We start from the raw sequence: 26251 nt of genomic DNA on the forward strand, positions 1-26251 counted from the left end.
TATTCAAATTTATTAAACACTTAAAGTTTAATAACTCTAATTAAAAAGTTTGATTACAGATAAAATAAAGTTGTAAACATTTTACCCAGAAGAATTTTTCTTGGGAAACTTGACTCCGGGCTTGATCACCCCAATGGCACAAAGGATCCAACATGCAGCGTGGTTTTTTTTTTTTTTTTTTTTTTTTTATTTAATCCAGTTGAAATTGAAATTGCTTTCTCATATTCCGTATCAAAGCTTCCGCATGAAACCCTAGAAATGAGTGCTGCAGGTATTTGTTTCCCTTTCACTTTTCATCCTCTGTTTGATAAATGAATTGTTTCCAAATTTTGCAGTGAAAATGCTATGCTCTAGGGTTGTTTGAAATCTTTATGCTTCTTCTGTTGTTTCTAAAACAAAATACCCTTTGTTTTTCGTATGTCGTAGTATGCTTTATTCTTTATGGATTTCTGATTATTAATAGTGTTTGATGGTTTTGTGTAGTATAGGTGGTGCGTTTGGTGGCAACAGGGGGCTTCGTCCAGTGCCTCCCGAAAAGGGGATATTCCCATTGGACCATTTGCATTTGTGTGACCTAGTATGTATGCTTCTTTTTCACTTGTTTATTCATTTTTTATTTCTCAGCTCCATTTTGATTCGTTCTTGTATCGCCCTCGTTGCAGGAGAAGGTGGAATATCTAAATTGTTTGAAGACTGCTGGCCACCAGTCTGAAAAATGCAGGCAATTCTCAAAAAAATACCTGCAGTGTCGTATGGAGAGGTGGGTTGCTTTCAATGCATTGCATATAAGTTTTCAATGCACATGTTAGTTAGTCTAATTAAGTAGGCTAGGCTTCTCTGTTGAGCTCAATTTTGTAGTTTGCCATGATGACTAAGCAGCTTTATAAAGTCTTAATTATCTTTCGTGGATTTGAATTAGTCATTCTGAATTTTTGACTGTGATCTGTTTAACTGAGCATTGCAAATTTTGGTGAGGAAAAGAGTGAGTACTTTTCATTTAAAACTAATTATGATCTTGAGTATGAAACTAAAAACAATAGAAAATATACATGGAACCATACTTTTACAAGTTACCTAATTATAGGAACAAAATGTCTTTGAATAACCAAGAAAGAGAACAAGATTACTGGAGACAGGAAACACTAATAGCATTTTAAGAGATAAAGTCTCTATATTTAGGATTAACTCTTGTTATTCAACTGGCATCCGCTATTAATCATTTCTCAGGCAGTAGTTTCGTCAATGGTTTTTCTATAGATGTGTATTTTTATGACACCATATGAGCTTGACAAGATCATAGCACAAGTAGAATGCTATTCTATCAAAACATGTACCAATTTTGCAATGAAATCATGGAATCTAATCTCATTCTAAAATATTCTCACGATGAAATATTAAGTATAGAAGTTAGTGATTTTAGTGGATATCTTTGATGTGTCTTGTTCTTTTCATTGTAAAATAGTTATATTATGCTGTAGATATTACTTTTGGTATATACGGTTCCTACCTTTGTTTTGACTAGATTTTTTTATAACTAATTACCATGAATTATGTAATTGGCTTCTTACAGGAACTTGATGGCAAAACAAGACTTGGCTGAACTAGGTTTTAAGGAAAGTAATGTAGAAACTCCTGGAGGAAAAGTTACTGATAGGGTTGTCACTCAAGATCAATAAACCCGAAGAATTAAGAATGTATATTAATTTCGAGGTAGAGTTTTGGTAATGCCATTTTTGCCGTTATCTTTCCATTCGTTTGAAAAGTAATGTCTAAGCATGCTTTGAGAACAAAAGATATCAGTGAACAGAAGATGGTGGACAGATTGTCCCATTCCCTCTTTTAGACTCGTGGCTATAATTATATGGATTTTGATTTTGTTCCTTCATTGCAATGATTAACAAATTGACTGGGTTAGGCTAGTCAATTCAATCGAAAGATTGATGAACAAGTTAGGTGTTGTGTTTGTTTCATTCGACCAAAATACCGAATGATCATTGATGAGGTGGTTGAGCCAGTCCTAGAAATGCTTACAAATAAGTTTCTTTTTTATTCAATCAAAAGCATTTTCGTGGATGTTAAACAATAAACATAATTTATTATTCTTTAACATTTTATTGTTAATCTTTTATTATGGTATTGTTTTTCATGTTAATGTTTTATTTTACTCAACCTTGATACTGTTTTCTATTAATAATAGTTATATATTATTAAAGTCTCTGTTTATCAGTTTGAATTGGCCTTTAGTTTCATCGTAATCGGAGTAATGAACCTTAAATTGGTATTTTTAGCTATTGAAATCAATTACCGATCTATTGTACCAGTATGAAGAATGATATTAAGATGTGATTTTGAATGGTTTGTACATTTTTAATTTATTACAATGGTTCCTCACTTTCCTGTATCAACAGATGAAAAAGATTTCATCGTAATGTAAAATTTAAAAAATAATTGTTCATCATTTCAAAATCGTGAGGAAGTTAGTAAAAGTGTATCATTGTTCTCTAAAAAATTAATTGAACTCAACCCATACTTGGTATTTTTTATATATAAATTTTGTAACCTTTTGCCATTTGCACGATTATATCATCTGACTTACGTGTTTTAGATATGGTTCCCCAAGAACATAGACAAAAAAAATAACTAAAAGTTGAAATGAAATGAAGTTAATTCAGTCTTAACTAAATCATGTTTGTACTGTTTGAAGTACGAAATTTGAAAGATGGTATTAGTGGTTAGAGATGCAAAAATATTTATGGATAAAACCTATAATGGACTGTTGATACCAGTAAATATTCATTATTTACAGTAGTAGATGGTGGATATTTTATTATCCGATTATAAACAGTTTGAATGAAATATTATACTATTTATATTCACAGTATCCATTATAAAAAAAATCATAATTTTTAATTAAAATTAATTTATATTTTATCAGATTAAAATTAAATTTTAGTTTATATTTAATTTAATTTATGTTATACTATATATATATATTTTAATTTATTTAAATTTTATTTTAAAAATTTATAAAACATATTTTTTTAAAATATTTATGGATATTTGCATATATCTACAGATTTTAAAATATATATGAATATTTTTAAACAAATAATCATGCGAACAGTGGATAAGTAGCGAACAAATTTTTCTGTTATAGATCACGTAGCAATTATGAAAATAAAGAGAAATTTGAACGTAAAAGATGAACCCCAACCATGTATCCACCACACTTCAACTACCCAACAACAGAGGTTTAAGGTTCATTCAGTCAGAGCAACGTTTGGTGTTGACTTTGACTTGATTGAAACTACATTGAGTTCAAGTTTAGAGTTTGGTTTGGACATAATACGTACAAGTGCTTTGTTTTTTTGTTTTAAGGTTGTGTTGTCCACAAACAAAGCATTAGCAAGGAAAGCTAATAGGAGCCAAATCCAAAGGGCAATGAAGAGTTGGAGTTGGTGAATTAATTATAAATTTAGTGTCTCTCTCTTTCTGTGCCTCGATGCCACCGCTCTTACTCTAATCCATTATTTATATTTTCCAACATTAATATGCCTAATCTTTTCCTCTGTCTCTTCTCTTACTTTTCATCTTTCCATGGCTTCTCACTTCAATCTGCAACATCAACTTTTCAACTACTCGTAAGCTTCCTCTTACTTTTTCTTCTCCTTCCTGTTGTTGTTCTAACAATTGTTTCAAGCCCATCAAAATAACCCCTTCTGTGCTGTAAAAGAATAAATATTATCTGAAACATATATTAACTCATTGCTTATCCGTAGTTGATATTTTCTTACCTGAAAGTTGAAATTTGTTTCTGAGGATGGGTTTCTACTTTTGGTATATAATCCTTTCGCTACCCCTTTTTTTGCCCCGTTATGAAATTAATCAGCCAATCATCCATGGGACCAAAATGGGCTAAAAAGTATTAAAAAAATGAAAAATTAGCAAAGTTGTTGGACGGTAGCCTTTTGTACAAAGTTAAAGTTTCATCTTCTGAACTGCTGTTGTTGTTGGTATCCTCGTAATAATATTGTTGTCAAGGTAACCAACAAGTTGTGAGTTGTATTACCCAGCAACAATTTGAAAAACAAGACATTTATTATACATGAAAGTACATTGTCACTTGTATCTGTTCTGTCTGAAATAAAGTAGCAGATTACTACATAGTATTAGTCACTAGTTCGGTAGTTCCAGCTAGCATTTTTTCTTAATCCGTGATGTGTTTGATTTCGCTATGTATTTTAGACATTGCATACTGTCAAAAGTTTATGCATCTCCTGTTTCTTCCTGAAACAGATCCGTGGGGCTAGATGTCAGAAAAAGAACAACGGCTTATGCCCTTCAACATGCCAATTCAAATGTGTTAGATGAGAGAAATAACAGTTCTTTGAATAGTGGCATGCTAGTTGGATCTCTGTCTTCATGTTACACATCCTTCAAGAAGCTCTCATTGTTGGCAGCATCAGCTAAGACTTGTTTTTACGGTTCTGATGATCAAAGCAAAGAAGCAGTTGAGGTTACTGATGTTCCATCCAGTAGTGAGGGAATAGAACATAATAGGGTGCACTGTGTCGTGTGGTTATTGCATGAATCTTCTAGGAGCTTTTCCCAGTCAATCAATTCGCTTGGAGTAGCAAGGAGTGGTCCTGCTCTTGCAATGGCTTGGATTGGAAAGGATGTGCGTGAATGGCATAGACGTATGGCTTATGAGGTACATGCAGCAAAATGTTCTATAGTGAAGAAATATATAATTGTCTCCTACACATTATTCTTTTACATTGTGGGAATTTGTGATATAAGCCTGTTAATGAGAAGATGCATATACTTATTTCCTGAACAATCGTCAGGAAAAGTTGATTGGGTCTAATAATGAAAATATAACCATTGACATGTGCATGTAGGTTGCAGTTTATGCTTTAATGAAAGCAGTAATTGATTTGGAGATATTGCTTTCACATGAACGACTAAATGAATTTTCCCCAGTTAAAGAGATGTAAGCTTTTACTGTTTCTGCTTTTCTTGTCAATAGTAATATTTACACACACACACACACATATATAAGAGTTGTAACATGTTGGAATTTTATCAAACCTTTGATTGGAAGAATAGTTGTGCATCATATTACATTTACTATTTCTGCTTTTTCCTTACTCGTTAATGGTTGTAATAATAAAAGTGATCTTGTTAAATACAACTGATGTAAGCATTGCTCTCATATGTGTTAACTTCTCCTCCCTTTTTCAGTTTGAGCCCACAAATGAATCAAATGGGAGAGCACATTGAAATTCGACTGAAAATGAAGCATCCATATTTGGTGCAGTGGTTTAGAGACACCGAAATGCCGCGGATAGCAGGATATTTTATTCCACTTCTAAAGAAGTGGTCCATGGAATATGCAGGAAGGTTTGTTTGAAACTACCTTGTTTTCAGAAACATATATTTGAACCTTGGATGGAATTCCTTTTTCTTAGTCAACAAATGTCCTTGCATTCGTTTGACTTTCAAAGTTTTCCTTCAAGTTGATGATTTTATGTTCATTTCGGTTAGATTCGCCATATATTCAGCAGAAGAAATTTAGTCTGACAGAAAAGTATTCAGCGGTATTGCAGGAATTATTGTGGCTATAACATGTTGTAGTGCAGTGGTTAAATTTGGCTCCAGGCATATCTGCTGCTCCTTACTTGTATTGTCTCTTGAAGATGTTTTGGTCAAGCTTATGGACTTTTCACCCAATCTTGCATCTATGGACAAATTACATCAGTTAGCAACTGAGGCAGGATTTGAACAGTATTTCTTGTACCATTTTGGTGGGAAGGTTTTTCCCAGTGAGAAAACTGAGGACCTAGAGTTTTGGATTGGTTTGGCCCACAAGAAACTATTGAAAGCCTTTAATGAAGAAAGCATCTCTTTAAAGAAGCAAAATTTTCAACAAAAGGTCAACTTGCAGACTTGTGCAGAAAATTGATGGATAAATAGGACTTAGTCTGAGTATAATATTTATTTAAGAAATAATTTTCCTCATCCAAAGGGAATAGCAGAAGCATTTAGGAAAACATATTTCGATAAAATTTAGTCCTGTTGATACACTGTTGACATGAAGAAGACATACTTAGCTGTAGTGCATTTTTCTTTTTTAGTTTTATAAAACAGATAATATATTTCTAGTCATGGTTTGCATGATCACTTGACATGCCTTCCAAATAATCGATCTTGTTAATCTCGTTATTTTATAGGTGCATGCATGGTTATATATCATTCTATACTCAGACAGTTGTTTATGCTGTTCCTTTTACAGATACGAGCAGACAGTTTGGCCACATTGGGGCTTTTTACATACCTTGGAAGAAAGACTAGAATGTTTTTGTCAGTAATGGGCATTAAGGATCTTGACGGAGTAGTCAAGGACTTCCTCAGGTTGATCTCTTTGCTTGTTTGTTACATTTTTAATCATGTAAATTTTCAAGATACTGATAGTGAAGATTCAATGCTTTGATTTTAGGTACCTGGAATTTGGCATTCTTTTCATTTATCCGGAATTTTCCTCCATCAGTGTGTACCAGTGTTTCATGGAGGTTAGTTTCTGTTAAATACCATTCGTATGTTGAGCTTAAATGTCACTGATTGTAATCTAATATGTCTTTCAGGTGGTAACAGATGAGATAGGATGGCTTGATTTTTATATGTCCTTTGTTCAAATAAACTGCAAGGAGAAAAGGTCTAAACATAATGCTCGCCAGGCAGAGAAAGAGATAATTTCTTCTGTAGTTTTTACTGTGTGCTATGATGTTTTCTCTGGGTTTGCACACTTCAATCGCTCAACTCAACAATCATTGGACACAGCTTCACGGTCATACTTGCTCATTTGGTAATATTTAGTTTATATTTATACATCAGTTTAAGTTTCTTTGTCTAACAATAGTAACTATTAACATTGTACGTTTTGCATTCTGTTTTTAACATCCTAGTCAGGGTTTGCTTAGTATTTGTCTGCAATATCACTGGGCTGCTTATGACAAGTCGGGGTAGGCTGGTTCTTGTTTGATGGATGCTTTACTCATTAAATGCTGAGGATCATTAATTAGTGCCTATTTTCAGGGAATCACTAAATACCATGGATCATGCTGCAATTGACAACCAAACATCATATATGGGAAGTATAAATGGACCCAAGTTACCTCGGGTGTTTGAAATGCATCAGATGTCACATGATTTAACTACAGAAGGATGTCCAGAGATTAATTTTCGAAACAGTAGTACATTCAAAAAGGTATGTCAGTAGATGTGATTTATTATAACAACTAGATATATGACAAGTTAAGGAAATTCATTATCTTGATAAACTAGGAAGTAGGTTGATTCCTTATGTGATTTCTATACTCACAGAAGGAATTTGCCTGTTAGGTTTTGATTTAATTCTTTTATTCAGTTGTGATTTTTGCTCACGTATTTTGGCAAGGATACATATTGGTTTTGTTGATCTAAGTATCCTTGGTAGTTGACAATTTATCCTTAAAGATAAGGCATAATCTAAAGGGTTTAGAGAAATCGTTTAGGATTAGAAACAAAGTGAATCTCGTTGTAGTTGAGGTTAATGAACTGGGAGCATAGATAGAGACAAAACAAAAGATAGACAGATGTTTTTGACATGAGGCCTTGGCTGTGGATTTGGTTTCAAAGTTTCTTCCTTTTTTAATCACAGGCTTCAGTTTCTGCAATCACAAGTAAGAAAACATATGAGAAAGACTCTGATATTGACAAGTCAAATACTCAGCCTCAAAATTTTATCAAGAGATACATAATCAAATTGGCATCCACAAGTGCAGTAAGAGTTTTAATAGTGTTTCTGGTAAATGAGTAAGCTGTAATGACTCTACGTTTTTTAATCTGTGGAATATTGTACCAGGACATCTGGATGGGTACTGTATTGCTCTTCATAGACATTTCAGTTGCTTTAGAGCTACTTTCAAGGCAAATGCATGGCTGCAAGCCTTCTGGTAGTCAAAGAAAGAGGCTAAACAGAACCTTGTCTGACATAATTGTGCTAATTCCAGTGACAATCTTGATGCTACTTCCTGTGAGCACCTTTACCCTTACAGAACCTTGTGGCTTGGTTAACTTTCTGTTTAGTTCACTTTTAAGACCATGCTAAACTACCCATTAATAAGATGTATAATGTCTTCCCTAACACACCTTGTATTTTTTTAACAGTTTAATTGATATGTATTGTCAGAGTAAAATACTCTTACGCTGTCAATCAATGTCACTCTTACTGTAAATAGTGAAGTAGTTATTACAGAAGTTAACAAAGCTTACTATATATAATAGTTTATGATTGTTTTACGATTGGATTACTGTATAACAATGTTTTTCACTGTTAGTGCATAACCTTTTTTTTTTATTTTTCTGTTTCTAATATCTCTACTGTAGCATTTTCTTAAAGGATGTGACTGGGAGAATATATACTTGACAAATTTTCCTTTCTTATTTGTAGTGCAGACAGAGGAATTGATCACTGAATATGCAATTATAATACTTATTACTCGGAGAAGAAAGTGCTGGAAGTATTTCAATTATAATAATTGATTTTATTTCTGTTTCCAGGTAACAGCTGTAGGCCATGCAGCTATTCTGGCAGCTATCAAGAAGTATATGCCGTTCTTGGTAACTTTTTGCTGCCTTGTCTTTCAAGATTTTCATTTGTCTTGCCCTACTCATGATGCTTGATACATTATGCAGATCCCTTCATCTTATTCTTCTGAGCGCTTGGATGTTGTAAAGCAAATAAAGCAAACTAGAGAGATGGGTGATCAGTTACATTTGGCTCAGTTTGACCTTGAAGATCAACCAGTAACCATTTCTTGAACATGACCAAGTCTCATGTTACATTTGAACTTCATAGTGTCAGTGCCTAATCATTCGAATCAAACTTCTTGGTCAAAAGTAGAAAATTATTGCAAAGTCCTTCCAAAGCCAAAGGGATTATGTATATTTGGATAACCTTTATGGATACATTTTTGGGTGCTGAAGATATTTTTGGAGAAAGATAACTTTTTGTATCTTTTATTCCGAAAGTACTTCTGGAAGGAGTGTTAGTACAAACATGTATTGCTGCAAGAGGTAAGAGTGTCATGATTATAGATAAAACATTCGTCTATTTGTTGATTAGTAATATATAGATTATCTTGTTTAAACGTTAAAATGCTACATTACAATACTTGTAATTTCATTACATTCGAAGCATGTTTAATAAAATGAAAATGGCTATTCATTCATATTGATTAAATTACATATAAATGAATTTCAAATAAAGTACATAGATTATTCCGTTGATTTGAAAGCTATATGAAATATTGAATTATATAGCAGCAGCAATTAGAGATTACATAATATGGATAATTACAAGTCCTCTGTATTGTTCTTGATTTACCACCCGCATAAACTGACAAAGCTACAGCAAACTTTTCACGTAGTCTACAAGGCAGTTCTTCATTTCACACATAATGGATACAATAAATATGAATGGACATTTGAAAAATCTGAGTTGTATTTTACCTGAAGCCTGAATTAAAGTTGTAATATCTCAACCATTAACTACATACACAACATACTCAAGAAAATAAAACATTACAGTGCTACACAACATTCTTATGCTAAAATCTAATTCAAAGCGACAACCATTTTGAATCTCTTCATGTCCAAAATGTATTCTCATTTTATTATTTTGCTGTCAACATGGACATGTAGAATTTCGTTTATAGAGCTCCATCACTGCCAAGAAAATCAACATTTTGCACAGGTAACGAAACTATGAACATTTTTTATCTATTAATGTCCAGCAATTCCACACCGTAAATAATCCTCCATAACAACACAAGATCTAAAGTTTAAATCATTCTCCTTGAATCACGAGAAGAGGTCATATGGTCCTACAAGCATGAAACAATGTGGTCATGTTAATACACCAAAAGCTAAATAACAGATATCATCTCGACAAATTCTCCACGCAGCATACGTTTATCATTTAAACTTAAATATGTTAAATATTCAAAATTACTCGTCCCATGGCAAGCATGGGGGCCCAACCAAGGACTTGTGAAATTATTGTAATCTAGTTTATTAATGAAATTGTATCATATCTTAACATGAACAGTACTCTACCTCATTCATCTATGAAAAAGCAAACCAATAAATGGCACCATAATCTAACAAGGTAAATTATTCATGCAGGCTATCGGTTTCCAGGTGTTCAGTAATGATTTTTTTTATTCATCCCTATGTTTCCACAGATTGCCGGTAAAATACCAAGTGGCTTGTTTTTAAAAATAAATCACATTTTAAATTATATCAATTCCATTCATGTCGCTAAGTTATTCACTAATGAATCTGCACTTCAAAATGCATAAATTAAAACCAGATCCTTAACAAAAATTAAACCAATGGAAGGTACTTGTAAAGTATTTACACCAAACTTACAGAGATAAAGTCAAATGCTTTAGTTTCTTCTTTCCTTGAGGTGTTGATCATTGAGCTAGGAGTTTGAGTTTGAAAATTTGGTTGAAATATGTCTGGCAAGGGTGATTTTCCATTCGGTCCAGCCATTTGAGCAACACCATCATCTCGCATGTTGATATTATTAAGGTGTTGGAAATTAGCCATTGTTGCTAAGAATTGCTGTTGAGCCAAAAGAGTTCCCATGGCACCGTAATTAAGAGGCTGGGAAGAATAAGCTTGGTTCAACATGAAGCCAGGTTGCATATTAAAAGGCAGAGTACCATTAGGAAAAATGGGATTTACATTCAACCCCATTGGCTGAGAGCTCAACATGCCATCTGAAGTATTGCCAGGAATATGGTCAGTTAAGCCTGAAAATAAAGATTCAAATTGCATGGAAGGAGATGCTCCCTTCTGCGTCGTACTTGAGGTATTTTCATCCATTGATAGACCGCCCATTAAATCAGTGACAAGCTCCTTCTGGTTTCCGTGCTCAGAATTGGAAGTAAAAATGTCAAAAAGTTCAGGATCACCCATATTCCCCTGCCTGTGATTGGCGTGATTGCTCTGCTTATCACTACCAACAGTCATCCCAGAAAAGAGATCATCAGCATTTTCTTTGTTCTCACTTGTGTGAAATGAAACATCAGCAAATGGATCATCATCATTTTTTATTTCTTGACTAGCTCCAATAGAGCTGCTGAAATCTCCAAATAAATCATCAACCAGAGGAGTGGATGTCAAAGTTGATATATTTTGATCTGTTACACTGTTTAGAGTGTCCTCAGTTCCGTGATAATCATCTGAATCACCAGTGTCTATCAAATTAGGCAGCTCCACAACAGCAGCATTCTCTGTTTTCACAGCATTCTCTGAATTAATTGCAGAGTTGTTTGACTGGCCTCCACCTAAAAGACTAAGAACCTGTCCATCAAGGGGCCAAGTGCTGAATTAAATTACACAGGTTGCTCTTAAAGTTATTAGCTTATATCAACTGAGTGCCAAGTCGTCTAAGCTATTACAACAGCAACACAGCCTCATCCACTAGGTCTAAGCTGTTACTGTTAAAATATTTTAAAAATATACAAATGACACTTTAGACATTTGGCATAGCATATAGTTCATTTCCTCCACAATTGACAAAGAAAAAAAGAAGAACAGTACATTTACAAGGGTGAGACTCACATGGAATTTCTTACTGGTATTCGCACTTCCAAGGCTAAGAACAAAATATTAATGATCAAAGCTGTTTCACAATTCGGATTCCATTATAATAATTAGCATCCAACCTACTCAGTCTAAAAGGTTTCACATGAAAAGCCTATCCATAAACTGTCAACACATTCTTCTCCAATCACCAGTGATAAACGTTTAGAACTAAAGTTTCAAACCTGAGAGCTTAGCGCTCTCTAAATTTGCTTATCAAATTAGCTTTAGAAACCTTTGATGATATCATCCAAATCCAAAGCAATACCGTTGCTTTAGGGACAGCAATAGCATTATGCCCAGCTGACTTGAGTCTGTAACTGTCGAATATTTTTAGATTAATATGTAACAAGTTCACCACAAACTCGTGATATCAAACAAAGTACCACCTTTACATTAGGGACAGCAAGAGCCACAACTGACATTAGTCTGTCACTATTGAATATTTTTAGATTAAATATATAACCACAAGTTCAGTACAAACAACAATCTATCATTACCTTAGTTGACTCTATATGATTAATTTTTCTTCTTGCTGGTTCACTAGTTTTTTCATTACCAAAACTTTAGGTAATTTAATCACACATTAAAATAAATTGAAATAAGTACAAAGTGCAAAATAGTTGATATGGAAGCTTCATGTAATAGCTATTCATTTGATAGATAATGAGGGTACCTTTGCAGCCCTTTCCCGCAAAGAGACTTGCGGAGATTCAGAACATCTCAGCACCACATCTCTATTTTCAGTGAAGTAAGATTCCACCAGTGAAAAATGATCATCATCCTTCTTCCTCAGAATGGACTCAAGGACACAAACAGCTTTCATGCGAACCTGCAAATATTATTCACAGAACACAAGTTAAATATAATATCAATGCAAATAAAGATATCATGTACAGTCACGCTATATTCTGATCCAAAAATACTTGGAATGAAAATAATTTGTAAATCCTAAAAAAAAAGACTTATACAGACAAAGAAGTGCATATTTGTATATTTAACATGGTCAATCCTGTCTAAATTTACATTTCTGTCAAAAATCAACATAATAGACATGCCTGCCAAATTGGAGATTGAAGCTTCAGTTCAAGGGCATGACATAAAGCCAATGCATCTAACTTTGCAGCCTCCGTTAGGAAAGCTTGAATTGCATCACGAGTGGGTTGCAGGCGAACACCTCCTGAAGTTACAATTGTCTCCAGCAACTTATGCTCTCTTGTCTTACTCTCTACATAACTTGCACCAGAATCCCCATTTGATGTTTCCGTCTTAGTTACTCTTGAATCCTGATTCCAAGGACCAGAAGATTGATTCTTTGAACCTCCAAAACTACTCTGAGCATCATTATGATACGAAATTGGTTCATATCTGTCACCATGTTCTGTTTCATTTGTCAACGATCTTCGAAGATTTGGACTCTTATAGCTGCCGGGATCATTTTTCATCAGCGAATGTCCCTGTGTTAAGCTATTAAGCCCTTGCTTAATTGACGCGCTTCCAATACCAACAACCTCACTGATAAAAGATTTTTTATCTTCCTGTGGCGGTTCATAGTTTTTATTCCCAAACCCTTGTATCCGCCGGTTTAGATCTTCAGCGGGGGCTGGCTTACTATTCTCTTCTGAAAAGATGGCAGAGATAGCCTCGTGAGCAGTGTCTCTCACGGCCTTATTTAGTGCATCGCCTTTCAAAGGATCCAACTGTCCCTTGTAGTGAAACAACTGACGAACCGCCACTGAATGTCTCTGCATTTCCCTTCTGAACTCCACGCCCGACTTCCCAACCACATACTTTATCAATCTTAAAGCCTGCCAACATTAACACAAGCATGTATCACAAAGTGTTTACATAAATTATATAGGATGCATATTCCAAACTCTGACACCAAAAACCACTATGATCCTTTCTCATATCCCCACCTCCAACTTCACACTGTATAATTACAAAGCTAATTCCAACTATTTCAATTTTCAAATCCAATATCCCTTTCATCCCTCATGTAAACACTAGCAGCTATTCCAAAATCTCCCCACACCCCAAAAACAATAAAAAAAAAGTATATCGAAATAAAAAAATTTGAAGTTTGAACCATCCAGATCCAACTCATCCAATCCAAAAACCAAACGGATTTTTAAGTACCTTCTGTTTCACAATTGGGCTTTTATGTTCCAAACGTTTTAAGACAAACTCCGAAACCTCCTTCACAATACTAACATGCGAAGAACGCAAAAGCTCGCTGATTTCCTCCAATTTGTAAACGGGCGTGACTTTATCTTCATCGGACGTAGCTGAATCGATCAACCGCGACCGCCAGTACGACTCCACTGCTCTTCGACTCGATTCCATTTTTCCCCAAATCACAACAACCTTAAACTTCCCACTGAGATGGGATTTTTAATGCATAAACTATATTAAACCCCGAGACGAATGCTAATTCTCTGAACTTAAACACACGGATCGATCGGGTAAACGATCACCCAGATAGAAAATCCAATCAGGGGTTTAAAAAGTCGCAAAATTTTGAGGAGAATGGAATGAACCACGATGCCCCCTCCGACGGGGTTTTGAGATTTGGGGAAGAATCGAAGACGACGAACGCAGAGAAAGAAAAGACAATTTGTGGCACCAAATACACTTGCGAAAAATGAACTCGTGGAATGAATTTTCACTTATTTTCTTCGTCTTTCAACTAAAAAAAAGTAACAAATTAAATATTTATAAATTTATAATGAAGACTTGTCTGCAGATTGATAAAAAATATTATTACCTATTATTCAGACAAGATATATTGTGGGGGTAGTTAACCGTCTAATTTTAATTAAATACTAATATTCTATTAATCTAGTTTCATGATTAATTATGGTGTTATATTATTAATTTATAAATTACGATGGAGAATCCTTTGGAGGTGTTATATTCTTTTCCTTGGCAAATAAAATTTGTTATTGAATTCGATGGCACATGCTAAATTAGGTTATTGTACAGATTAAATATTTGAAAAAAAAAATTAACAAGAGTCTATATTTGAATTTTAGAGATTCAATCGATATTAGTCTGTACGATAATGATGTTGTTTTTTTTACTGAACTATGATGTCATTTTAGTTCTTTAAATAGACAAAAAGTGGCATTTATTTTATTTTACTATTAATAGAGTACATTAACTATTAAAATAGCGTGTTATTTTATGATTAATATAAATCGTGTTTCTATTCAACTAATTGTAAATTTTATTTTATTCTAGCACACTACGTAGTAAAATAACTTAACCATTTAAGATAAATTTAGTGATAAGAGAGTTTGAATAACTTGTATACAACTCTAAATTTAAAGTTAATCATCAGTTGATAAAAAATACGGTAAAACATTTTAATTTGGCTCGTTTAAACTCGGTCAAAAACGAAGTTATCAAATGAGTTGAAGAGTTATATTTAAATAATTTATTACTTATTTAAATATAACATTTTTTTATATGTTTTTTAATATATCAAAAACATGTTTATTTATTTGTATAAACGATTAGCAAAAAGATTATGTCAATGGAGTTGAAAAGATCATCTCAATTTACATTTTTTAGTTGTATTGTTGAGGTTATTCGTGAAATTCTATCTATTTTACTACTTCTAAGAAAAAATTAAAATCATTTAAAAGGTAAAAGAAGTTTGATTTTGAAGGTTGGTTGTCATCTTTTTCATGTGTCTGTCTACCTAGGAACCATAAACAGAGCCAGACGCCAAAGAAAAGACAGAAAAGTGGGTATTATTATTGATTTTCTATCGCTTTAACACGCACGTTTTTCATTTCTCGTTAACATTTGTTGTTTTTTTTTTCAAATTTATTTACCCTTTCATATGTTATAATAATGGATAATCTTTGACAACATTTTTTTTATAAACATTTTAATACTATCTATGATCATTCTGTGATTGGTCCATGTTGATGTTTATGATTATTATTATTGATTCTGGAATAATTTTGGATCAATCACATAATGACACCTAAATGATGTTAGAATATTGTTAAAAAAATGTTGTCAAAAATATCATTATCATATTATAATAGAACTTAGAAGTATGCATAGGGAGGGAGGTCGAGAACAAGAAAAGAATATTTTTCTTTCATCGGATTTTTTTTAATGGAAGAGAGAATACACACTCCACAATTTTTTCTTTTTCCTTAATTTCCTTGTTGAATTTTTTTAAAACAATATTAACTAATACTATTAAAAAATATTGGGTTATTAATTTCCTAATTCATTTTTCAAACAATTTTTTTATTTCAGTCAAAATAGAAGAAGAAACAGTAAAGAATAAAAACATTTTTTTTTGTTTTAAGGCAACTCATCAAATTTTTTCTCTCACTCCATCAAAAACTTCTGGAAAATTGTGTTTTGAAAAATAAATTTCAGAAATGGAGTGTAGGAAGAAAATGATAAGGTGTAAGAAGTCAAAGTCTATAAACAATAGTATTGGAATCCAAAAGTTATGGTAGTCCGTTTTGTTAATTAGAGGAGAGAAGCTTTCCTTGAAGAACCTTGGGCCTTACAGAGAAATCGCAAGGAATTTCTTCTTACACCCCTTGATTTTCTTTACTTAGAAAAGGGTCAACATATCACACTGCATTCTTACCATAATCCTTCCTATCCTTAGTAATGACTTCTAATCTATACAATTAAAAAAAATTTATAAAAAATATTAATTTTAAAATATGTAATTTGAAAGTTTTTTTTTTTAAATTAAAAATTAACTTTCGTATTATGTAATTTGAAAATTAAAAATAATTTCTAGACTGTATAATAGAAAAACTTATTTTGCATGTTCTGTATTTTGAAAGTCAAAAGTGACTTTTATATTGTATAATCTAATAATAATAAAAATAATCTTTAAATTACATAATCCAGAAGTTAATAAAAGTTTCCAAACTATATAATTTAAAATTAAAAAAATCAAATTATATAATCTAAAAGTATTTTTAACCAAAAAAAATGACTTTTAAACTGTATAGTCTTAAAAATAAAAAAAATTACATAGTTCAAAAGTTATTTTCATATTTATGCAGTGCAACAAAAAGATCCTGAAATCATCAGCTGGGTTTTTGAAGCAATCCATGTTTAGTTTCACTTTTATATATATATATATATATATATATATATATATATATATATATATATATATGTATAAGCATATAAGAATATAGATGAATGGTTTTTTATTTCACACATGAACAAACTTGGGAATCGAATCAATTCGAAATTAGCATAATTACATTATATTACACTCATATCAATTTCAAAGTGTCTATTTTATCAATCTTTCGGTCCTTTTATAAATATTAAATGTGTTTTTATATTTTCAAAACTTATATTATGAACCCAAATCTCGGTTAAAGAAAAGAATGTCAAGGAATTATCATTATATAGTTTTTAGCCTAATTCATGATATTTTAACAACTTTTTTTAATAATTTTTCGACAACAGACTATGTATTACTCTTTTATTGGTTTATATATTTGAAATGAACCAATCACAAACTATTATAAAAAAATTGTTAAAAAATATTTTCTTTTTATTAAGTGAAGTAACTTCGTCGATTATATCATTTGAAAACAATAATATATGTTAAATAAATATAAAAAATTTATAAGTATGCTATTACTGTTTTCTTATTATTGTTATTTGTATTCAAATAAAATGTATTTAACAACCACTTCACGCACAACTTTTGGCCAATACTAACAAAAGTGATTACCTTTTCTTTTTCTATTACACAAATGATTAATAAAGGGTTTGTTGGTGTAGATAAGATAAATATAAAGAGAAAATATTTTATACAACAAAATAGATAGTTTTACAGGGCTATCCAATCAGACACTAATATAAGTGATAAAATTATTAACGAAAAATGATATTTTGACAAATAAATTTTTTACATTCATTTTTTATATTATTTTCTTTTTATTTATTTTTTAAAAAATACAAAAAATATTTTTTATAATTATTTTATCTTTATATTTCGTGTCATAGAAATGTGTATCCAAACTATTTTTTTACGTATAATTAACTAAGCATTCCTTGATGAAAAAGAAAAGCTTCTGACAGAAGCTCTAAAAAGTCAAGATGATCTCTTAGCTGAGCACTAATTGGCCGACCAACTTATCCACGACATTGGCCAAAACAACCAATATGTGATACATTAATTACTCAGAAACTTAAACACCCAAGAATTTGTGTTCAGTCAATTTGAAATTCCACAACCTCTCTGCTATATTTTAGAGCATGGGCGGTGGTATATGTGGCCCAAAGCTATTCATGTTCTCTCCACTCCTACTTTTCTTTTATGATTATTTCCTTCACATTCTACCCCACAACCAAACATCATCTCTACCACTCTCTCTCCTTCTCACATGGAGGAATCATTCGTTAGCTTCCGGACATTTCTATTAAAGTATGCCAATGACAGCTAAGTTTGCCACTACAGAACTGATTGGATATGTGCATCGATATGTCTCACATAACCATCCCTTTTATCGTGCAAACAACACACACTAAAATAATGGTAATAACTTTAATCATGAATGAATAAATCTAAACACCGGTCTAACTCTCATATTAAATAAAAATAATTTTTTGTAATTTAGTTAGGCTTAAAGTAATTCTTAACATGGTATCATAATCAGGTTAAAGTCTATTCTAACAAGATTTTCTATAGATATATTGTCTCACTCGCTATCAGACTACTATCGGACTATCCATTAATGTTTATCTCATGCATGAGATGTATATACCTCGGCGTAAGGGATTGTGTTGGAAATCCCACATCAACTAGAGATAAGGTCAATTTATAGTATATGAATGGGTGCAAACCTCACTTTACAAGCCACATGATTAAGTTAGGTTTAAAGTTCACTTCTTAACAATTTAAACATTTTAATAAAATTAAGATTCATAAAATCACCATCTTAAAATTTTAAAATTTTATAATGTATTTTCGTATAGAATCGAATTGTCCTATAAGATCTGCCGTCTCACTATCTCATTGGTTGGTTATATAGTAACTTTAGAGGGATTCAATACTACTTCTTTAGTGTCAATCTCTTATGAAAATGTAATGATCTTTCATTTATATATCTAAAAGTATCCATCATGAAATATTTGAATGAAAAGTAGAATGTAGTACAAGATAGTGATAAGATTAGTTGTGGTTTATGTTTTACAAATGATAATGTTTGGTTCTATATTTTTAAAATGTGGTAAGTTTTAGTCTGGGCTATACTTTATTCTAACCTAACCAGGAAAGAAATAATACATCACATTTAAGAAAAAGTCAAAATCATTGCTTTTAAAACATACAGATTAAAGGTTAAAACATATATATATATATATATATATATATATATATATATATATATATATATATATATAACCCCAACAGAGAAGCTTTTTGTACTACTACCTTTCTTATTTGTAACATTTCCTTGTCTATCCTGTCCTCTAATTTTAACAGTTCCCCTAGAAAGTTCTGAAGATGGGTGGCATTGCCTTCGGACGTTTGGATGATTCTTTCAGTTTAAGCTCAATCAAGGCCTATATTGCTGAGTTCCATTCAACCTTGCTCTTTGTTTTTGCCGGTGTTGGTTCAGCCATAGCCTATGGTTAGTTTTCTGGTTTCACAACAAAATTTAATCCAAGATCTCAGTCTCAACCCCACCACTCCTTTGTAATTTTAGTCCCATTCAAGGTGTTTCACCATGATTAAACATAAAACAACCCTTAAAAATAAGAGAAAACTGATGAAGCAATGTTTGTTTTGGCTTGTAATTGTCACCATGTAGAAGTTTACAAATTTTTCATTTTGAAACCGTGGTGCTTAGTTTCAACATGTTTGGCTGTTTTGTTTTCACTTGTAGGTAAGTTGACATCAGATGCAGCACTCGATCCTGCTGGGTTACTGGCAGTTGCTATTTGCCACGGTTTTGCACTTTTTGTTGCAGTTTCTGTTGGTGCCAACATCTCTGGTGGCCATGTCAACCCTGCTGTGACTTTTGGATTGGCTCTTGGTGGCCACATCACCATCCTCACAGGCATATTCTACTGGATTGCACAGCTTCTTGGCTCCATTGTGGCCTGTTTTCTTCTCAGCTATGTCACAGGAGGTTTGGTAAGTTTCAATTGAAAGAATCTACACATGGCTACCTCAATTTGGCAAATCTTTTCCTTGCATTATAGAAGCTTCATGCATAAACCAAGGACATATTTACATGTCCTTTTTTCTATCACTTTGTGAAGAGACCATAATTATGATTCTGCTACGGGTAAGATGCATAAGTAGTAAAAAAAAATATTATTTCATACACCTAAATTTTTTACATTCATGTGACACTATTCTTTCTTACTTTTTACTCTCTTTTTCCTTAAAAAAAATACAAAAATTTACAATTTTATAACTATTTCATCCTTATACTATATATCAAATGAACGTAAAAATGTATCATGATATCATTACTTTTAAGTAGTATGTCCCGAAGGTATCTCTATTTAATGTAATAATATATATACAACAATAACAAAAAAAAATTTCACGAAATAGAAAATAAGAGATGAAAGTGAATTTATACACGGAGATAAAGCTACCAAAAACACATCTTTGAGCTGTTGACCCACTTCCTATAACATTTGTCTCTCATCTTTTCTTTAATATGAGCTACACCGATGTATATATTATATTACCATCTTGTATGAAGCTAGTATTCAAACATCATTAACATTCTCAATTTTTTTATGGTATCAGACACTTGTAAATAATAGGACAATCCATGTTTAGTTTATTTAGACGAAAAACTGAATTGTTGTTATTTGTTGGCAGGCAATTCCAGTTCACAGTGTGGCTTCTGGGGTTGGAGTTGTTGAAGGAGTTGTTACAGAGATCATAATCACATTTGGTTTGGTGTACACTGTATACGCCACAGCAGCTGATCCTAAGAAGGGTTCGTTGGGCACGATTGCACCCATTGCCATTGGTTTCATTGTTGGTGCGAACATCTTGGCAGCAGGGCCATTCTCAGGTGGCTCAATGAACCCTGCACGCTCCTTTGGCCCTGCAGTTGTGAGTGGTGACTTCCATGACAACTGGATCTACTGGGTCGGACCTCTTGTCGGTGGTGGTTTGGCTGGCCTCATCTATGGCAATGTCTTCATTCGCTCTGACCATGCACCTCTTTCCACTGAATTTTGACTCCATTGGGAGATCATGGCCTCTGTAATATTCATGTTTCTTCATAATAAAAGTAGGATAAGCAATTCTTGCTTTTCTTGCTTTTTCTAGTGTATGTTTTTCCTTCTTGTAATTTATTTGTAAAGTGTGCTACTGTTTAATTTGGTGAGAATTCAAAGAGGTTGGTGGTGTGCTGCTTTACTCTTTCTAAAGGATTACTTTTTAACTTCTTTTTTTTAATTAATGCACAGATTTAAAAATTTTAAATAAGTTTAAATCTCATTTAAGATAAAAATGAAAAAATAAAATATCATTTAAAATTAAAGATTTATTAATTCATTATCTTAAAATTTTAAATAAAAAATAGTATCAATTTTTTTTATATGATTAAGCTCAGACCTTAAAACAAAGAAAAAACGTCAATAATGGTCTGTTAAATACATGATAAAAGATCCAAGTAACATGTCACTGTCACCGTCTAGAAATGTCGATTATAGCAACAAAGTTTGGAAAAGGAAAATGATACTTGAACAACCATTTTTGACAATATTTAGACACGCGCACACGTGTCAAAATCTGAGTGGTCCATTTTCATTTAATTTTTCCAACTGGATCACTCAGATTTTGACACGTGTGCGCGTGTCTAAATGTTGTCAAAAATGGTTGTTCAAGTGTCATTTTCCTTTGGAAAATGAAACAATTATGTCTGAGAAATACTTTGTTCCTTGATGCAAAGGATGAACAGTGTTGAATTACATGAAGATGGGACGGTTAGGACTTTATGGTTGTCCCAAATGTAGAAAAGGTGGTGGTGAGGCCCAGAATTTGGGAATTATTAATCTGCAAATGTAAACTTGCAATAATAGAAGGTAGGGAAAACAGCATTACAGAGTCACGTCTTTTAGATCATGATGAAGAAATAGAGGACAAGACTCTATTCAATCCTCTCTTCTCACATGCTTTGTACTTCACATCTACAGTGCAGAAAATCTGATAGCAAGTTCGCACGAGTATAGGACCATTAGCGGTAGATTCAAATGGACTCAAATAAATAGTTAACCGATCCGTAAAAACAACCATTAAGATAATTAATAATAATAATAACAATTAATTGACGGTTAAAAAGAATAATAGTGATTTATTATTGATTAATTTCAAATCTTATGGTAAACTCATTATAATATTTATAAATATTTGTCTCATAGCAGGTAATTTTTGAACTCTAATAACTAATCTTTATTACAAGATTATTACGCAAAGTTATTGACTTGAGTGTCAGAGTGTCTTCTGCAGACACTCTCTTCCTGCTCCTTGGACAAGGAGAAGAGAGAGAACATCGCAGCTAGAAGATGGAACGAACAACTTTGAATGCTTTGGGTTAAGGATCTTAATCTCACCGAAACACGATATATTCGTGTATAAAGATCTAGCACCATGTCCTTTTTATTAGAACTAATAACATTTTAATAAAATCTAAAATATATGTTAACGAGCGATAACACAATTTATAAAAAAAGTAACTAACATATCACTATAGGCTAGTAAAGCAGTAACCGATAGTAAATTAAAATAAAATTAGGATCGATAATGAATATTATAAAACACTAAAGTAAGGTAAAGTTGATCAATGTTAATAGCCACTACATGAATAGAAATTGATTGAATTTAGGATTTGGAATTTAGAAAGGGAACACGTTACAAGAAATGAAAGCAATGAGCACAGACAATAATCCATCTATCTTTAAAAGAGATTGATAAAATAGTAAAAATAAAAAATAAACCATTGAAAAAATTATTAGCATTTAGAATAGACATAATCATACTACTAAAACGGTCAATTAGAGACATTAAACTTTTTATACATGATCATGTGAGAACACAAAAAATTATTAGGATTAATGTAAGAAAATCACTTTTGATAACGTATCAACATAGTGAAAAATAATCTTAATTTAGCTCTATAAAATCAGTTCTTTATCCATGTATATATAATTTGGTCTATGTAAAATTTTGACCACATCCTTCAAGTGTGAAAATTAAACGATACACAATAACATATGACCTGATAAATTTAAATCTAAATTAATATAAACTTTTAATATTTCATATATCATATTATTTTAAAATACCATATTCAATTCTAATATTATATTAAAAGAGAAAATAAGAAAAATTAATTGAAAAAATATGTCATTTATATAAAAAAAATATTATATATAATAACCAATGGAACAAAAAGAAAAATAAAATAATTAATTATACAATATTTATATAATGGAAGATAATGATTTTGAACTAATAACTTATTACACAATTCATATAAGAAACATAATATAACCTCAACCTTAATATATTTTTTATCTCCAATTAATATTTGATTCTAACTTTAATATCACAAAAATTAAATGAAGTGAGAAACCGAAATAGTTTGAAATTTAATACACCATCACTTTGATTATATAGTCACGAAAATATCCGTTGACAAAGAATTTTCTCAACTAGTTCACATCCAACATTGTTTCAACTACAGTTACCACACTTGACTATCTTAGATTAAAATAACACGTTTCTGTTATGGTATTTTTTTTAAAAAAAGGAGAAAATGATTTTCTTGAAATGATTTATATAATAAATGTTACTTAAAATGACTTGTATTTATATAAAGCTTATTTATTTAAGAAAAAGTGAAAATATAAAATATAAATTTAAGAAAAAAAATAACAATTAAGTGTGCATATTTTATGATTAATTTAAATTTATAATATTAATAATTATTCATATAAAATAGGAACCATTAAATTTAATATGATAAGAACTTTGTATAATTGGATTAATTAAGAAATTAATAATGATAAATATTTAATTAAAAATTAAAAAAATTAATAACATAAACATGTGGTACTCTAAGCAGACTAAATCTTTCTTACACTTATACTTTGTTCACTTGAATGGATTTGGGAAAGAGTGATTGAATGAATTTGAGAGGATTTGAAGGTAAATTTTTTGTTCTTTATTTGAGTGGATTTGAAGGTAAGTGAGAGTGAATTTGGAAGTAAATTTTGTTTAATCTGTCACATCAATCAAATCCTACACTAATTATCAGAAACTTTACTTTCAAATCTGCTCTCACTTACCTCGAAACTCACTCATATAAACAAGAAAAAATTTATCTTCAAATCCTCTCAAATTCATTCAATCACTCTCTCCCAAATCCATTCAAGTGAACAAAGCTTTAGGTTTTCTTCACTTGGAGGAGATGATTTAGAGGAGAGTGAGTGGATGAATTCGAGGATAAATTTTTTCTTGTTTATTTGAATAGATTTGGAGATAAGTGAGAATGGATTTGGAAGTAAAGTTTGTAGGATTTGATTGATGTGATTGATAAAAAAAATTGTTTAATTGGTAGAAATTAAAGATTACCAAAATACCACTAGTTATTAAAGTAATATAAAATGATAATTGTTAAAGTTATATTTAGTTGTAAAAATGTTTATAAAGAAAAAAAATAAAAAATAATTTTTAAAATTTAAAAAATTGTAATTTAGTAAATTGAAATAATTTTTTAAAAATATAAGATTTTTTTAATAGAATTTAGTATCAAGCGGTATGATTTTTTTTTGGGTTAAATATGTTTTTAGTCCCTAAACTATTGGTCGTTTCTGGTTATCGTCCCTCTTTCAAAGTAAGGTACAATTTGGTCCTCATTCTTTTCGAAACGTTCGTTTTAGTCCTCGGAATTTTGGTTTTAGTCCTCATTTGTTGCTAAATGAGGACCAAATTTTTAAACAGTGTTTAGTTTTCGAGGACTAAAACGAACGTTTCGAAAAGAATGAGGACCAAATTGTACCTTACTTTGAAAGAGGGACGAAAACCAGAAACGGCCAATAGTTTAGGGACTAAAAACATATTTAACCCTTTTTTTTTTGTTATTGAAGTGAGATGTGATTTACAAATGAATTCATATTTTAAAAAACACCAATTATAAAAAAATTTAAGTTCTAAAGATATTTTATATCATAAATAACCTAATTTAATTTGTAAAAAATATTGGATTATTTTATTTTCTGTTATTATAAATGTTTAGTAAACGTTACCTTTTATTATAAATATTTATAAATTTTTATTATAATTTAAAAGACAATACCAACAAAAAGTAGTAAAATAAAAAAGTCTCCATACATATGACATGTATCTGAACTTTAAAAATCCTTTAAAATGAAACTGATTATAAATATATATATATTATTTTAAACAACAACCTTTATAAATAGCAAATATTTTAGATGCAAAGCATGAATCCTCAATTTACTATGGAACTTTGTTTCCAGTAACAGAATACAATAGAATGGAAGCGAATTCAAGATTGGAGAAATGAATACAAGTAAAAGGAATCGAATACAACTTCTTTCACTTTAGTGTGTTAAGGTGGAATTGAATACGGTCTCCTATAATCAAATAGACTCATTTATCAAATTATTATTATTTTTTTCAAATCTTCATTTTTCACAGGTATATGACATTGATATACTCATTCTCATACCAGTACACGTTTTTTTATTATTTCAAATATTAGTTAATTTTTACAAAAACTAAAAATAATATTATCATATATTTAATGTCAAAGTAATATACATATATTTTTTAATATTAAATATTAAAGAAAATATAATTGAATGAATACTAAAAACAACTAAATAAAGGTCAAATATTTATAAAAATAATAAAATGATTATATTAAGGATAAGTTACACAACTAATAAAAAAAATAATACAAAAGCATAAAAAGTGTTTTAATAATTTAAACGAGATATATTACTCCTACACGTATCTGGTCTTAATTAATGTAGAGATTTTTTATTACTCCTACACGTATCTGATTTGAATTAATGTAGAGATTTTTTTATCAAAATCAAAATAAATTGATTTGCAAGTTCATTTGTTTTTCCTAAATTCTACACTTTTTTGCTATTTACATATTAAACAAGTATCATACATGTCAAAATTTATTAACATATCAAAATTTATATATACAAAAAATAAAATTAACTCATCTATTAGCCATCACCAAAAGTTAGTAAGGTATTCATACTTTTCAAAATTAAAAACATATTTGAATATAAATAAATAAAAATATATAACAAAATAAAAAATATTAACAATTACAACCAACATAATCAATATTTTCATTAATTTCAACGAAACAATGTTATTGTTTAAAATTGTTCTACTTTTAACATCTGATTAAACGTAGTTGATGCAAATGGGTTTAAAAGTTCGTACCAATAATTTGTTAATTGCAATTTGTTGTTAATACATAATAGTTTAGTAACAAGAATTCATGAATGA

General features: G+C 31.0%; 4 protein-coding genes across 7 annotated transcripts; 3 read left to right on the plus strand and 1 right to left on the minus strand.

Annotated features, from left to right (window-relative positions):
* The first annotated feature begins 133 nt into the window (after positions 1 to 133).
* On the plus strand, positions 134 to 1885 carry LOC124842011 (uncharacterized). 2 transcript variants are annotated; one of them, XM_047318417.2, is made up of 4 exons: positions 134 to 271; positions 489 to 577; positions 663 to 760; positions 1571 to 1885. In XM_047318417.2, exons 1-4 carry the CDS (start codon positions 259 to 261, stop codon positions 1674 to 1676), a joined length of 306 nt encoding a protein of 101 aa, XP_047174373.2. In that variant the 5' UTR covers positions 134 to 258; the 3' UTR covers positions 1677 to 1885. The 2 variants fall into 2 exon arrangements, with proteins under 2 accessions (XP_047174373.2, XP_087958500.1); XM_088102374.1 differs by lacking the exon at positions 134 to 271 and having other exon boundaries at positions 455 to 577.
* Positions 1886 to 3223: 1338 nt separating this feature from the next.
* On the plus strand, positions 3224 to 9204 carry LOC124842015 (uncharacterized). Of its 3 annotated transcripts, XM_047318422.2 has the most exons (14): positions 3228 to 3641; positions 4297 to 4711; positions 4902 to 4993; positions 5245 to 5403; positions 5599 to 5935; positions 6296 to 6414; positions 6500 to 6572; positions 6645 to 6865; positions 6966 to 7022; positions 7096 to 7267; positions 7700 to 7822; positions 7904 to 8074; positions 8602 to 8661; positions 8737 to 9204. In XM_047318422.2, exons 1-14 carry the CDS (start codon positions 3598 to 3600, stop codon positions 8860 to 8862), a joined length of 2169 nt encoding a protein of 722 aa, XP_047174378.1. In that variant the 5' UTR covers positions 3228 to 3597; the 3' UTR covers positions 8863 to 9204. The 3 variants fall into 3 exon arrangements, with proteins under 3 accessions (XP_087957873.1, XP_047174378.1, XP_047174379.1); XM_088101747.1 differs by lacking the exon at positions 8737 to 9204 and having other exon boundaries at positions 3224 to 3641; positions 8492 to 8626; XM_047318423.2 differs by lacking the exon at positions 6966 to 7022 and having other exon boundaries at positions 3229 to 3641.
* Positions 9205 to 9467: 263 nt separating this feature from the next.
* Positions 9468 to 14367, minus strand: LOC124842016 (protein MODIFIED TRANSPORT TO THE VACUOLE 1-like). Its single transcript, XM_047318425.2, has 5 exons — positions 13837 to 14367; positions 12756 to 13505; positions 12374 to 12529; positions 10474 to 11415; positions 9468 to 9926 (listed from the first exon to the last, which is right to left on the minus strand). Exons 1-5 carry the CDS (start codon positions 14041 to 14043, stop codon positions 9885 to 9887), a joined length of 2097 nt encoding a protein of 698 aa, XP_047174381.1. The 5' UTR covers positions 14044 to 14367; the 3' UTR covers positions 9468 to 9884.
* Positions 14368 to 19131: 4764 nt separating this feature from the next.
* Positions 19132 to 21106, plus strand: LOC124842020 (aquaporin TIP2-1-like). Its single transcript, XM_047318429.2, has 3 exons — positions 19132 to 19346; positions 19602 to 19852; positions 20558 to 21106. Exons 1-3 carry the CDS (start codon positions 19220 to 19222, stop codon positions 20924 to 20926), a joined length of 747 nt encoding a protein of 248 aa, XP_047174385.1. The 5' UTR covers positions 19132 to 19219; the 3' UTR covers positions 20927 to 21106.
* The last annotated feature ends 5145 nt before the right edge of the window (positions 21107 to 26251 follow it).

The sequence above is a fragment of the Vigna umbellata genome, chromosome 11 (genome assembly GCF_029865625.1).
Source record: "Vigna umbellata cultivar VRB3 chromosome 11, Vumbellata_1.0, whole genome shotgun sequence".
NCBI lineage: Eukaryota > Viridiplantae > Streptophyta > Magnoliopsida > Fabales > Fabaceae > Vigna > Vigna umbellata.

What these genes read in the sequence shown, in the direction of transcription:
- LOC124842011 (XM_088102374.1), top strand. Translation starts at nt 470, where the DNA reads ATGGTTTTGTGTAGTATAGGTGGTGCGTTTGGTGGCAACAGGGGGCTT. An exon ending in ATTTGCATTTGTGTGACCTA is followed by an intron (nt 578 to 662) that starts GTATGTATGCTT and finishes CCCTCGTTGCAG; the next exon opens with GAGAAGGTGGAATATCTAAA. An exon ending in CTGCAGTGTCGTATGGAGAG is followed by an intron (nt 761 to 1,570) that starts GTGGGTTGCTTT and finishes GGCTTCTTACAG; the next exon opens with GAACTTGATGGCAAAACAAG.
- LOC124842015 (XM_047318422.2), top strand. Translation starts at nt 3,598, where the DNA reads ATGGCTTCTCACTTCAATCTGCAACATCAACTTTTCAACTACTC. An exon ending in CATCAACTTTTCAACTACTC is followed by an intron (nt 3,642 to 4,296) that starts GTAAGCTTCCTC and finishes TTCCTGAAACAG; the next exon opens with ATCCGTGGGGCTAGATGTCA. An exon ending in TGTACCAGTGTTTCATGGAG is followed by an intron (nt 6,573 to 6,644) that starts GTTAGTTTCTGT and finishes TATGTCTTTCAG; the next exon opens with GTGGTAACAGATGAGATAGG.
- LOC124842020 (XM_047318429.2), top strand. Translation starts at nt 19,220, where the DNA reads ATGGGTGGCATTGCCTTCGGACGTTTGGATGATTCTTTCAGTTTAAGC. An exon ending in TGGTTCAGCCATAGCCTATG is followed by an intron (nt 19,347 to 19,601) that starts GTTAGTTTTCTG and finishes TTTCACTTGTAG; the next exon opens with GTAAGTTGACATCAGATGCA. An exon ending in GCTATGTCACAGGAGGTTTG is followed by an intron (nt 19,853 to 20,557) that starts GTAAGTTTCAAT and finishes ATTTGTTGGCAG; the next exon opens with GCAATTCCAGTTCACAGTGT.
- LOC124842016 (XM_047318425.2), bottom strand. Translation starts at nt 14,043, where the DNA reads ATGGAATCGAGTCGAAGAGCAGTGGAGTCGTACTGGCGGTCGCGGTTG. An exon ending in TTCAATCTCCAATTTGGCAG is followed by an intron (nt 12,530 to 12,755) that starts GCATGTCTATTA and finishes TAATATTTGCAG; the next exon opens with GTTCGCATGAAAGCTGTTTG. An exon ending in TGCGGGAAAGGGCTGCAAAG is followed by an intron (nt 11,416 to 12,373) that starts GTACCCTCATTA and finishes CTTGATGGACAG; the next exon opens with GTTCTTAGTCTTTTAGGTGG.